At 37.3% G+C, this 13,998-nt stretch overlaps 1 protein-coding gene across 2 annotated transcripts in view; it reads left to right on the top strand.

Moving 5' to 3' along the window:
• The window catches only part of Fchsd2 (FCH and double SH3 domains 2), a 169,756-nt gene that overhangs the window by 128,470 nt on the left and 27,288 nt on the right, over window positions 1-13,998 (top strand). Inside the window, exons 10-13 of one of the 2 annotated variants that reach the window (XM_021167292.2) lie at window positions 503-598; window positions 2,134-2,205; window positions 6,049-6,165; window positions 9,389-9,493. In XM_021167292.2, coding sequence (XP_021022951.1) covers window positions 503-598; window positions 2,134-2,205; window positions 6,049-6,165; window positions 9,389-9,493 — 390 coding nt within the window. The remainder of the gene's footprint in view (window positions 1-502; window positions 599-2,133; window positions 2,206-6,048; window positions 6,166-9,388; window positions 9,494-13,998) is intronic. The other variant, XM_021167291.2, reaches the window with a different exon arrangement.

The raw sequence follows: 13,998 nt of genomic DNA on the forward strand, positions 1-13,998 counted from the left end.
AGAGAGGCCCATTGGACTTGCAAACTTTATATGCCCCAGTACAGGGGAACGCCAGGACCAAAAAAGTGGGAGTGGGTGGGTAGGGGAGTGGGTGGGAGGGTATGGGGGACTTTTGGGATAGCATTGGAAATGTAAATGAGGAAAATACCTAATAAAAAGTATTAAAAAAATAAGTAAATGAAAAAATAGATGAATAAATATACTTTAAACATTTTAAAATTTATCATTATTTGGTATGATGTGTGTTTGTGTGCACACATATATATGATGGGAGGCATGCTATAGCATACTTGTAGAGGTCAAAGGACAAGCCTGTGGGGTTGGTTCTCCCTTTACACCTTTACCCGGGTTCTGGTGATTGAATTCAAGCCACCAGGCCTGTACAGGAAGTGCTCTTTACCCAGTGTGCCATCTGGCCAACCCCTAAACTCTAAACTTTAGAATATAATTACTGGACATTTTAACTTGACTTAAGACTTACAGGTTCCTGTTTTGTCTTTAGGTGGTACGGGACTATAACCTTCAGCTGTTTCTACAAGAGAATGCTGTATTTCACAAGCCTCAGCCCTTCCAGTTCCAGCCTTGTGACAGTGATACTGTAAGGGAATTCTCATCTTCATTTTACTCGTTTGTGCTTGAATAAGCTGCAGATGCTGAGTGTGTCTCATTAACTTTATAACAGCTGTGAAGGCACAGAGAAGTCACATCCTTTCTTAGTGTGGCTTGCTTCCCCAGTGTCTTTGTGCTAAATAACTCTCCACTCTGTAAGTCAAGTTACTGGAAATCTAAAAACAACCAGAAAAGAAAATGTATTTGGTAGATTTTTTTCAAGTACAAATTATGTTCTCTGGGCATGAAATTCTTTATACTATATCCTTCAAACCAACTAGTGGCTAAATTTTAACCAGAATAGAATTAATAAATGGAATGATAAATATGTGTGTGAAAATATTTTGGTTGGTTTTATATAAATTATAGATCTTTGTCAGCTTCCTCCATATTTTAAATTGTTAAAACTATCAATGTTAAGCCCCAATGAGCAATTTTACAATAACAGACGGTCATAATTTTCTGAGTTTATTAGAAATGTTTATAATTATTTGACTTTTGAAAAGAAAAAATATTACTTTGACAATAAAAATATAAAATTTAATAGTACAAAAGGATAAGACATGTATGAACATATCTAGCATATTCTCTTAAAGTAGGTAAGTTAAGACAAAAGCAAAGTATATTTGTAAGTCTTAAATTCAGAGTCAATACCTAGAGAGCTTGTATATAATTCAAGAGTTTAATAGATATATGTTTGACTTTTTTTTCTTCATTTTCTTCTAAAATAAGGTCTCAGCTTTGTAGCACTGACTGTCCTTAAATTCACAGAAATCTTTGACTCTGCCTTTCAAATGCTGGGATTACAGTTTTTCTCCCCTTACATTCTAAGTAGCTTTGTGTTGCATGTTATATGGAAGAAATTGAGGAAATCCTTATTTTTCTTTACATAATAATCTTTTTCTTTATAGTAATGCTCTCCTTTTAAATTTTTACTCATTTTTATTTTTTGTCAGTGTTGGGGATAAAGCCTAAGACCTCGCACATGCTTGGTAGCTGCTCTGTTGCTAAGCTACCTCCCTAGTTTTTTCTCCCTTTAAAAGCACTCAACTTTGCTTAATGACTCAGTGACATTTTCTTAGAGTTTGACTTTTCTGAAGCCTAGAATGAATAAGCAGAAAGTTAGAAGATACAGGATATGATTTTATGTGGTGGCTCATTCCTGTAATTCCAGCAGTTGGAAGGCTAAGGCAGGAGAATTGCCTCAGAGTTTAAGAGTCTAAGGTAACATCAATAAGATGTAGCTTTTAAAAGAAAAAGAAGACACATAATATAAATAAGTTTATCAGGTTTGACAAACTTAAAATTCTGACCAATTTGAGATATTTTTTTCTTTGACCATTTGCCATCAGAAAGTTAGAATAATAATGACTCTTATCTCACTTTTCCAAAGCTCAGCTGTAGCCCTGAGACCTCTCTTTGTTTCTAGGTACTGTGCTAATGTTCTTAGCTGTTATGTCCCTGTTTGCCTTAAAATTCTAACTCTTTGCTGTTTTCTGTCCTTGTGCAATCTTTACTGGGCAGAGTTTAAAAGCCGCCCAACTGGTGGATATTGAGCTCTCCCCTGTCAGTGCTCTGAGAATGACGATAGCTGAGGTATACGGGGCGTATGGGGCAGGGTGGAAGGGTGGAATGTGGGCTTGCATGTCACTGAAGGGTGGGACCTGACGTTGGAGTAAAAGTCATATAGATGGCTAACAGGCCCTTTAGTGAACCAATCATGGCTTTCAGTTTTTACCTTATAAACTAGAAAGTTGTCTTTATTGTTTGTAACCAAGATAATGAGGTGCTCATTCATCATCCTCTCTAGAGCACCTTAACTTCCCTCAGTAGGGGGACATTGAGCTAATCCTGCCTTTATTGAAAGAAAACTAGAGCCTAAGAAGTCAAGAAACTTGACCAGAGTCCTGCTGTGAATGAATGGCACATAGCTGTCGTGATGGCAATATTTATATTCTTTCTGATATACATCTGCTCTTTTGAAAAGTAATGGTCAGTGCTTATGGAAGAATTTTTTTAATAATGGAAGAAGTTAAATTCAATTTTATAAAAATCATTCTAGATTGTTAACTGTAAAATATATGTGTGTGAGCTTTTACCTTCATACCTGTCTGTGCACTTTGTGTGTGCCTAGTACCTGCAGAAGCCAGAAGAGGACGCTGAGACCCTTAGATCTAGAGTTATAGATGTCTGTAGTCACTATGTGAGTGCTGGGAACTGAACTCAGGTCCTCTGTAAGAGCAGCCAGTACTCCTAACCGCTGCTCCATCTCTTCAGTCCTTGGGTGCAATTTTTTCCTATTCACCTGCCTCAACCTTTTTTCCTCTCCATATAATCTAGTATTCTTTGCAAGGATAGAGCCAGTATTTAATGTCTTCCTTTTAGAGTTGGTAGGCCTAAACCTACTGTGGAGCAAAGAGTCCAAGTCAGAGCTGTTATCTCACTCAGCCTGTGAGGTGAGCTTCGGCCATGCAGAAGGACTAATTACCTCTGTCCTCAGTCTATATTGCATCTAAAAGCATCTGTCCTCATCTTGTATTGAAGCATATGTCATTTCAGCAAACACTGAATCCCTACTCTCTATGTAGGTTACTCTGCTGTATGCTAAACTACAGACCATGGACTAGAGGAGCTCACTAGCATGGTCACAGATAAGAATAAGGTTTTAAGTGTATATGGTGGCATTTTCTTCTTCATATCCAGTAACTGATATAATCAATAAATACTGATGTGGTATGATTTTATTAAAATGGGTTTGTTGAGGCATACTTCTATGATATAATTTACTCAGTTCAAGTACACTCAATAATTTCTGTGTGTTTATAGAGTTATTTAAGCACCATCATAAGTAAATCATAAAACACTTACATGACCATGAGAAGATCCCCTCATTTTCATTCCCATCCTCTGCCACAGGCAACTTAGACTGTCTGTCTCTGTAATTTGCCTTTTCTAGGCATTTCACTAAATTAAATCATGCAGTATATGTAGTGTTGTTTCTTTCATTTAACATGTCTTTCAGATTAATCCATGTTGTTGAATGTACCTGTATTTTTAAATTTCTGAGTAATATTTCATTATATGAATATTCCGTATGTTGTTTATTATTTGGTGGACATTTAGGTTGTTTTTTCACCTTGGCTCTTACCTGGCTTGGAAGATGGCTAAGTCAGTAAAGTGCTTGTCTTGTAAGTGTGATGGTCTGACTTTAATACCCAGTTTCCATGTTTGTTTGTTTTTTTTAAATTAGGCTTGGTGGTGTGCTTAGTAATCCCCAGCGAGGTGCATACCAGTTCATTGTCTGGTGCCAAATGGTAAATCCTAAAAATGTACATATAAGTAACATACAGACTGAGCACATAACATTTAGGAATGTGTATGTACATATATGCGTGCAATAATAATCAAAGACGAGAACATGAACTTGACTGGGAGTAGAGATGGGTATATGGGAAGGTTTGGAGGAAGGAAAGGGAAAGGAGAAATGCTGTAATTATAATTTGAAAAAAACTCAATGCTGTGCCTGGTGAGTCTCTGTAACTGGAATGCTAGTCAGCCTAGCCTGCTTGGTGAGCTCCAGGCTAGTGAGAGACGTATCTCAGGAAAAGGTGGGCAGCACCTGAGGAATGATGCTCACGATGGCGTCTGGCCTACAGATACACACATGCACGGACAGGGGAGGGTGATGGGGAGATAATGCTACCACAATTATTTCTTTATAGTAATATGCCTAGGGTTACTGGGTCAAAGTTTATGTTTAAATCATTTTTAGAAAGATGCTGAGCTGTTTGCCAAAGTATCTGCACCATTATTTTGTTTCCGCCAGTCTTATATGAAGGTTCTCGTTTCTCCATATCATACAAATATCTGTGTTGTCTCTCTATTTTTGTTGTTTATTTCACAAGGCTAGAGGTCAAACCAAAGGCTTTATGCATACTAAAGAAGCATTCTGCTGCTGAGCTACACACTGGCCCATATCCTTGGTTTTAACCATCCTTGTGGTTATGAAACAGTGTTTTATGGCAGTTTTGGTTTGTATTTACGTGATAGCCAGCTGTTGAGTGTTTTGATGAACTTACCAGATCTTCATATATCTTCTTTTGATAAAATATATATTTAAAGCTTTTATCCATTATAAATTCTTATTTTGTTCTTAGGTTATTTTTCTTCTTATAGATTCTTTGTTTTGAGCAATTTTTTTTTAATGTTTATGAGGTCAAAGGACAAGTTTTGAGTTAATTTTCTCCTCCTTCTCTGTGGGTCCCAGGGGTCAAACTCAGATCACCCGGCTTGATGGCAAGTTCCCTTACCCTGAACTCTCCCAGGCCCTAGTTATGGATTAACTCTTGATGATGAACTAAAGTTTATCCTGCAGATATCAGGAAACACTATAACTGCAATTGAAAGATAATAAAAATTAACGGCTGGCATTCTTTGAACATTACTTCATGCTAGACATTTTTCTAGTTCTATAACTTATTAACTTATTTAATCTTTATGACAACTCTATTTTAGATGTAATTTTGATTCCTTGCTTTGAAGTTGAGGAAGTTTGTTTAAAGTCACTCAGCAAGTGCTGGAGCTGACCGAGTTTGAAAGTGAGTGATCTAGTCCTAAAATGGCAAGTAGCCCTTTGGTGATGAAAGAGAAGTTTAAAAATACCATTTTATAACCAGGATTTTTGTTGGGTGTCTTATGTATTATAGTAGATAGAGAACTTTAGGATTTGTTCAGATATGATAATAATATCATATCCATTACAGAGGCAGGATAGTATTGGTAATGGACTGCTGGACAGGTGATGACAGGCCCAGCTGGATTCTCTCAGGAGAGAAAACAATAAGTGTATAATGTTCTGATCCTTGATGCAGATCAGAATGCCTGTCTCCACCCTGGGCCAGAGATATTCCATTCTTTTGATAAGGGAACTTTACAGTGGTTCTCAACCTGTGTGTTGAGCTGACTCCCTGGGGGCCTCAATGATCTTTTCACAGGGGTTGCTTAAAACCATCAGAAAACAGATACTTATATTATAATTCATAACAGTAGCAAAAATCACAGTTATGAAGTAGCAGTGAAAATAATTTTATGGTTAGGGGGTCACCACACCCTGAGGAACTGTATTAAAGGGTCATTGAGAACCACTGATGAGGAGTGGCAAAATTGATACCTTTCCAGTGTTACCAGAAAAGAAAAAGGTGGGGCCCAAAGCTGACCACAAGGGAGAGGTTCATCCTTGGTGGCCTTCATGGCTACTAATCTCTGAATAGCTATCTAACACTGATTTTCTGTGACGTGGGACCTTGCTTCCCACAGTAGTAGGGCATGTCTTGCATTGTCAGTGCTGATTAATGAAAGACCCTCTGGTCCAGCTACAGATTGGTAAAAGTTACAGTAGAGATAACAGTCCTTTTCTTTCTGTTCTCTCTTGTGTTGTAGAGTCGACAATTAGAATCAGAAACTGGTACCACAGAGGAACACAGTCTAAATAAGGAGGCTCGGAAATGGGCCACACGTGTGGCACGTGAACACAAAAATATTGTTCATCAGCAGCGGGTAAGTATGGTAGAGCACGCTGGCTGTGTGCAGCTGAAGTCAGATTTCAGATAGGTTTTTTCCAACCTAATCTTCTTATTGTTTATTTGGGAGCTTCACCTAATGTACCCTGATCACATTCGCTTCTCAATCTTCTCAGGTCCACCTCCCCCAAGGAAAAGAAGAATGAAAAAAAAAAATACCAACTTTAATTTGCATTGCTCATACACTCAAGGGAAACGGTCAAACTCCCAGTGGCCAGGCTCTTAAAAAAAAAAAAAAATCCTGCATCCTCTGTCCTCCTTCTTCCTGCCACCCATGACAGAAGCCATCAACTGTACAGAGCTACACTTCAGCTCCTAAAAAGCTCACAGTTTTTTTAGAGTTCTATTCAATGGCTTCTCGTCTACACTGTTTCTTTGTGGGGAATGATGGGTAAAGGTGGGAGAGAGAGGTTGTCACAGAAGCCTTCTATGAAATTTCAGATAAGAGTTTAATTTTATTTTTATTTGTGTTTGCCTGTGTACCACATGTGTGCCTGACACAGAGGTCAGAAGAGGGCACTGGGTGTTGGATCCAGTGGAATTAGAGTTATAGGCAGTTATGAGTGTCCATATGTGTGCTTGAAATTGAATCTGAATTCTCTGGAAGAGCAGCCTGTTCCTAACCACTGAGCCATCTCTCCAGCTCCAGGTAGTTGAATTCTACTAATGTGAAAGCTCTTATGTTTTCCCTGTACTTTCTCAACAGTCAGCATTACGCTCTTAACTCTTACCTGCTTTGAAAATCTAATAAGCTTTTTTTTTTTCTTTAAGACATGAGTGTCTCCTCTGTCCACATCCCTAGCTATCCTGGTATATGCTATGCAGACCAGGCTGACCTCCACACACACCTACATGGGCTAGTGCACTCATCCATGTGTATACACACATACATATGCAGTGAAATAGGAATACAAGTAGACAGCCACACATGAAACTATGCTTTTTGTAAAGTCTTAAAAATGAAATCAAGTTTTAAAAATTTTGTATCAGCATAAGTTTAAAGTTTGGCAGCATCCCTGTGGTCAGAATGTAGGAAAAGGTAGGTACAACCTATTGGAGATGTCTATTAGTGTTAAAATATAAATTTATTAATAGGACTAAATATATCAGTAAGGTGATTATATATTACATATATGTTAATAATATAAATATCTTGATAATAAATTAAAATATAAGACTGTTATTGTAGGACCCCCGAAGGGAGACCCTCACTCAAGTCTTAGGGATCTCGAGCCCAGAAAGCCACAACAGTCAAGCATGCTGTAAACACACGAGGTTTTAATGGCACACAAACAAGCATGCTTGTTAGGTCGAGACCCATACACCACGCAGGGGTAGAGGAGTCTGACCATGACCCTATTTTCTAGCAGGCTTATAAAGGCAAAAAACACAGCCTAGGGGGAGGATCGGAGAGGAAATAGGGGAAGTCTAGTGGCGGATATTTACTTCAAGGCACCTGGGACATTGAAACATTTTGTGGTTGTTTTTCCCAAAAGTTCCAGGGAATTAGGCCATCTGGCCAGGGGCCGGGGCCCATGTTCTCAGGGCAGTCATTATTTTATTTTTTTACTCTTCATTATTAAAATATAGAATATATAAATTTGGCAGTATCTAGTAATACTAAAGTATAAAAGTCCAGGTAAAGCTCACTAGTAGAACACCCACTTACTTGTGCAGGGCAGTTGGCTTGATCACCAGTACTGCAATACAGTGAACAAGCAACATGTACAACTTTCACTTTAGTAACTGAGGGTTTTCCCACCCATACATAAGTTCTCTGAAATAACAACTCTGAGACTTAAATTATACTTACGAATAATAAATGCTTAGGCCATAAGTTTGGGGCTGTTCCCCAACTAGCTCATAACTTAATTATCCCGTTTATCTAACTATTTTAAGTCCCTCCACATAGCTGGTTACCTGGTCATGTTTCATGCAACAACCTTCCTCTGTGCCTGGATAAATCTCTACAACCCCAGAATTCCTCTCTTTCTCTGCTGGATGTCTCACATTCTAATCCTGCCTCACTTCATTGGCCAATCACCTTTTTACTGACAAGCGAATGCTTTTACACAGCGCACAAGGGATTATCTCTATACACTTTTGTGTTTTCATCTCAGATATTCCAATGTGTTCAAAGAGTCATTAGACAGGTTCTTTGTGTAGTGCTGTTTTAAAAGAAGTTTAAAAGTCCCAATAACAGTGCTCTGAGAGTAAGTGCACTTTTGCTAAACTGTTGGATGTGTGCTTTAAGAAGAATGAGGTCAGTTTCTGCAAACATGACAAGTTTTGGTAGAAACATTGAGGGAATATGTTACTGTTTTCTTCTCCCCATAAAAAAGATTTTCATTAGTATGATTTAAAAACTATAAATTGATAAGGTAGTACTATCTTGGTGTAAAGAGTATGTAATGGATTCATTGTGCAGTAATGAAGTCTTTTTGTTTCTTTACAAGACTTGTTTGGCAAGAATACTCCATAATCAGGCAGGTGTGGTGGTACAAATCTGTAATCCTAGCGACAGAATAAAAACAAACAAAAAAGTCAAGATCTATCCATTTAAAAAATAATCAAAGCAATACATGTCTCAATTATGCAGTGAAAATAATTGTATCTATCAATTTCTTGGTTTTCACTCTCCATCTCCTGTTACCTTGGGTCCAAAATAGTAAATGGAAAATGGATAAGCAGACAATGAATGTTTAAATGCCCACCATTCTGTAGCACAAGTCCCACTGGGAGCTGTGGACTACCGTACCCAGCATATCCACACTGTCAGCTCGCTTCCCTGTCTCTGTTAGCCACAGCATCACAGGGCGAGTGTTCAAGTAGTCCCAACTGTCACTTAACTGTGGCCTTACTGTGCAAGACCAGTACTGGGGAGGCACCAGCTTATGAGCCATGGAAAGGCAGGTCAACCCTGGTGCCATGTGCAGTACTGCAGGACACAGGAAGCCACCAGAGACCTTGAGCTGTACCTCCCAAGGAGGGAGCTGTTGTTGCATGCTTTTATAAGTCGTCACCAAGGGACTGGGGGAGCAAAGACAAGGACTCTTCCTTGTTTTGCAACTTTCAATTTTTAAAAATTAAATAAATGAAAAGTTTAAAACTAATTATTGTTTTAGCCACCGAACTCTCTGGAATTATGTAAATACTCAAAGAAAGAAATGAGAACAAAAAATCTTTATTTTCTTTGACAGGTTCTAAATGAACTAGAATGTCATGGAGTTGCTCTATCAGAACAGAGCCGAGCAGAGCTGGAACAGAAAATAGATGAAGCAAGAGAAAGTATCCGTAAAGCAGAGGTAAGACAGTGGGACAGCTCTCAGTTGTCGTGTGTCACTCAGTTCCAGGCACAGTGTCACAATATGAAATGCACCCTTGAAATGTGAGTCTACATGGGTATTAAATTGAAGACAATGAACATCTTTGTGTCCACAGCTGTATTTTTGTGTACCTGTAGCACGCGTAACAACGACAACTCTGAACCTACTGTGAAGTTCCCACAGTCATGAAACATTAAATAGCAAAAGGAATGCCACAATGCAGATGTTAATTTTGAAGTTTTCATGTAGCATTAAATAAGACAAATTAATGGTAGAGAAATTGACAGATGAATGTTCAAATTCCAGGAGAATAAGCAGAGATTTGATTAAGAAAAGAAGGAGCAAAACAAAAAACAAACAAACAAAAAACAACACATAATTATGGGTTTTAATCTTTTTTGGAGTCATGTGAATAGAGGTGGAAGGATGGTTTAGCAGTCAGAGCACTGACCGATCTTCAGAGATCCTGAGTTTAATTCCCAGCAACTGTACGGTAGCTCACAACCATCTGTAATAGGATCTGGTGCCCTCTTCTGGTATGTCTGAAGACAGCTACAGTGTACTCATATAAATAAAATTAATTAATTAATTAAATCTTTTACAAAATGTAATAGTGTAGAGATAAATTAAGAACAATACTCAACATTGATGTCTGGCTTCCACATGTGTACATCCATATAACGCATACACATAAACATATACAATGTCACACACAGATTCTGGGCCAGTATCTATTAAGGCATTGAAATAAGGAATTCTTGAACTAGTTGAATGTTCATCTAAACTCGTGACTTTCAAATACCCCTTTAAAAGTTTTAAGAAAGCACTTGAGTGATTAGCAAGCACAGAGAATGTAAGTAAGCATGTCCTGTCAGAATAGACTTGTCATTGTCCCTGTACCCAGCTCCACATGTTACCTGCTACAGTCTGACCCTCAAGCTTCCATGCAGAGGAGAGCAAAGTGTCCAATGAACGACCTTTTTTCTCTCTAGACCCAGAGTCTAGAACCTCTGAATTAAAGTGCTGGCCAGATACTGTTGGCAGGCAATTGCTGAGCAGTAAACACTGGCTTGTGGTGAACAAGAGTTGTACTTGTTGATGAAAACATTAATAAAACAGGAATGAGTATTTTGAGACAAGGTCTGTCTTCAGAAGCATTTTCATTTTCAGACTCCAACATGGTGCCACACTGGCTAGTACCTTAGCATCACCAGACTGCTCCACCTCACTCTTAGTGTAGCAGTAAAAGGCCACACAGTCTCCATTTAGAGGAAATGACCTAGTATTCCTATTAGTATGCCAAACTCACTATGAGTTATTTTAAAACTAAACATTAAGTGGGATTCTACAACACAATGTCTTACCTCTCCTGACACAACCAGTTAAGTCTTTATTCTCAAAGATAATTTTCTTACTAAAAATATAGAACCATGATATTATATCCATTATCTTAGTTTTAAATATCTGTAAAATTGTCTTCAAATGAGCTCTCACTTAAGTTTTGACTTATTGGATGATCAAAAATAGCCATGCTAAAATTAGTTGGCAGATGTGAGGGCAGCAGTTGCAGATTTGTCGTATTGAAATTTTTGGATACACTAGATCACTTAACTCTCCAGAAAAACTGACAGTAATCACTTATCTGTTTCTCCTTTTTTTCTAGCTCATTTTATTTGCATTATTTTTTGTTTATTTTATTATAAATACTTCACCAAAAGAGAAAACACTGCTTAAAATTTTATCATACCCTTTGTACTTCCTTTGTATTTCCTGCCAACATAAATGGTTCCCTCCCTTGTTTATTAATCTCCTTTGTCTAGTCTCTGTGTGGTTCCATTCATTTTTATTGCTAATTAGAGTAAGCACTGTTATAGTACTCTGTAATTGATGAAAAAAACTTTTACAGTGAGCAGAAATTGAAAATGTAAATACAGAGACTAAGGATTCTATAGTCATTAATTCTTGCCTGAAGTTGAGGCAAAATCATATTGATTAATTTGGCAATTTAATGAGTGTTTCCTATGTACCAGATTCTTAGAAAAAGAATCTCACAATAAACTATTATTACACTGTTAAGATTTCTAAAATTCTCAGAAGAACATTTACATTAGCTGTGGTACTCTCTTCAGTCTCTAATTGAAAATTAGAATGAGCCAGGTTTGGTACGCACACCTTTAATCCCAGCACTCAGGAGACAGAGGCAGGCAGATCTCTGTGAATTTGAGGAGACCATGGCTACATAAGGAAAATCTGTCTTGAAAAACAAAAAGAAATTAGAATGAAACAATTGTTTAATAAAACATTAGTAATCATTTTTACCGTTTTTTGTTTTGTTTTGTTATTTGGTTGTTTGGGGTTTTTTTTATTTGTTTAGTTGAGTTTTCATAACAAGGTTTCTCTCTGTAGTCCTGGCTGTCCTGGTACCTGCTCTGTAGACTAGACTGGCCTCAAACTCAGAGATCCACCTGCCTCTGCCTCCCAAGTGCTTAAAGTGATTAAAGACATGTACTGCTAAGCCCAGCTTACCCTGGTTTCTAAGTATTTGAATTTTTTTGAAATGCAGTTTGTCACCACATACACATGTACACATATAAACAAAGTAATCATCTGACCTATATATCATTACAAATCAATAATTGGATGTTATAGCTTAAAATATATTAAATATAATTTCTTATAAATATATACATAAAATACACATAAGATACACATACTTGTAAAGAAAATGAGAAAGGAATCAAAATGTCTCACTACAAAAGTTGAAACCAACTTTGGGCTGGAGAGATGGCTCAGAGGTTTAGAGTGCTTACCTTTCTTGCAGGGACTGGATTCGGCTCCCACCTCTCCCACATGGGGCCTCAAAATCAGCTATAACTCTGGTTCAAGGGAATCTGATGCTCTCTTCTGGCCTCTTGGGAGCTCCTGCGTGTCTGTGGTTCACATAAACTCATAAACACTTACACGCACACATTATTATTATAATAGATAAAGCTTTTTTAACAAACTAAACTTAACAGCATATCAGGAAGGGAAGAATAAAAGGCTATTAGCATATACAAACAAATAGCAAGCTGGTAGAAATAACTATTCTGTATATTAGTGACTTAAATGTAAGTGTATTAAATTCTCTAACCAAAAGATAAATCAGCAGAATGGTTTTTTTTAATTATATAGGGCCTAGAGTTAGTAGCACCAGACCGTATATTTAAAAGGATATATGTATATACATATATGTGTGATAACAGTTAATAAAAAAAAGGCACCAGGCTTGCGGTGAGGTGGCTCAGTGGTTAAGAGTACTGACTGCTCTTCCAGAGGTCCTGAGTTCAAAAACCAGCAACCGCATGGTGGTTTACAACCACCTGTAATGAAATCTGACGCCCTAACAGTGTACTTATTTATAATAATAAATAAATCTTTAAAAAAAAAAAAAAAGGAAAGAAAAAAGGCACCATGGCTGACAAAGAGAACAAGGAGAGATCTGTGGGGAGGATTTGAGAGAGGAAGTTGGGGGGGGTAATTATTTTATAATTTCAAAAATAGAAAAATAGTCATCATATGTTATATACATTTACCACAGTAAAATGTGTCTGTAATCCGAGTACTTGGGAAAAGCAAAAGGATAGGAAGTTCAAGTCTGAGGCCAGATTGAACTATATGAGACCCTGTCTCTGTTAATCAATCAATCATTCTTAATGCAAACTAGACTACTCAGTGTTGAGGAAATAAAATACACTGGATGTGTCTTGGTTTTTCTTGTTTCTCTGCTTTAGTGGTTAGGTGACTTATATGTTTGATTTCCATGAGTGTGTGTGTGTGTGTGTACACGTACTCACACACTGATATGAGTACATATGTATGGTTGTGCTTGTGTTGTTTTGAGGGTACTTGTCTATGGTTTAGGATCAGAGTCCAGAAAACAGGCAGTTACTGTCTGTCTTGAATTTAGTGACGAGCAACTCTGTTCTCAATTTCAAGTGTTTCTGGCAGCTTCATTATGATTTAATTTAAAATCAAAAAGACTGTTAATTAACAGTTACTCATAGCAGCCAAGTCAAAAACAAAGTTCTTAAAGCCTGTGCTGGAAAGTGTTGATATTATTAAAAAGAAATGTTATTAGCATTATTATTAAAAAAGAAAATACTTTATGTTCATGTCCTTGAATGACAGCCTTTCAAGATTAATTTCAACTAAAGTTCAAAGTAAAAATCCCTCCTTGGAAGAGCAGTAGAAGTGCTTTTATGTAGGAACTCATTCAAAGACTCCTAAACACAAGTTAGGAGAATAGCTCAGTGCTAAAGGAGGCTCAGTTGTGTCAAAAAAAAAAAAAAAAAAAAAAAAAGTCAACACCCAAACAGCTAGATGTTTAATGCCTTCCTCATTATGGCTGGATCTGTACAGAGTGTTTCATAAACAGAGGAAAGGGTGTGATTAGCTGAGCAAAAAAGGAAATTCATTAGAAAAACCATAGAAAGGATGTTTGA

Source organism: Mus caroli, chromosome 7 (assembly GCF_900094665.2).
Source record: "Mus caroli chromosome 7, CAROLI_EIJ_v1.1, whole genome shotgun sequence".
Lineage (NCBI taxonomy): Eukaryota > Metazoa > Chordata > Mammalia > Rodentia > Muridae > Mus > Mus caroli.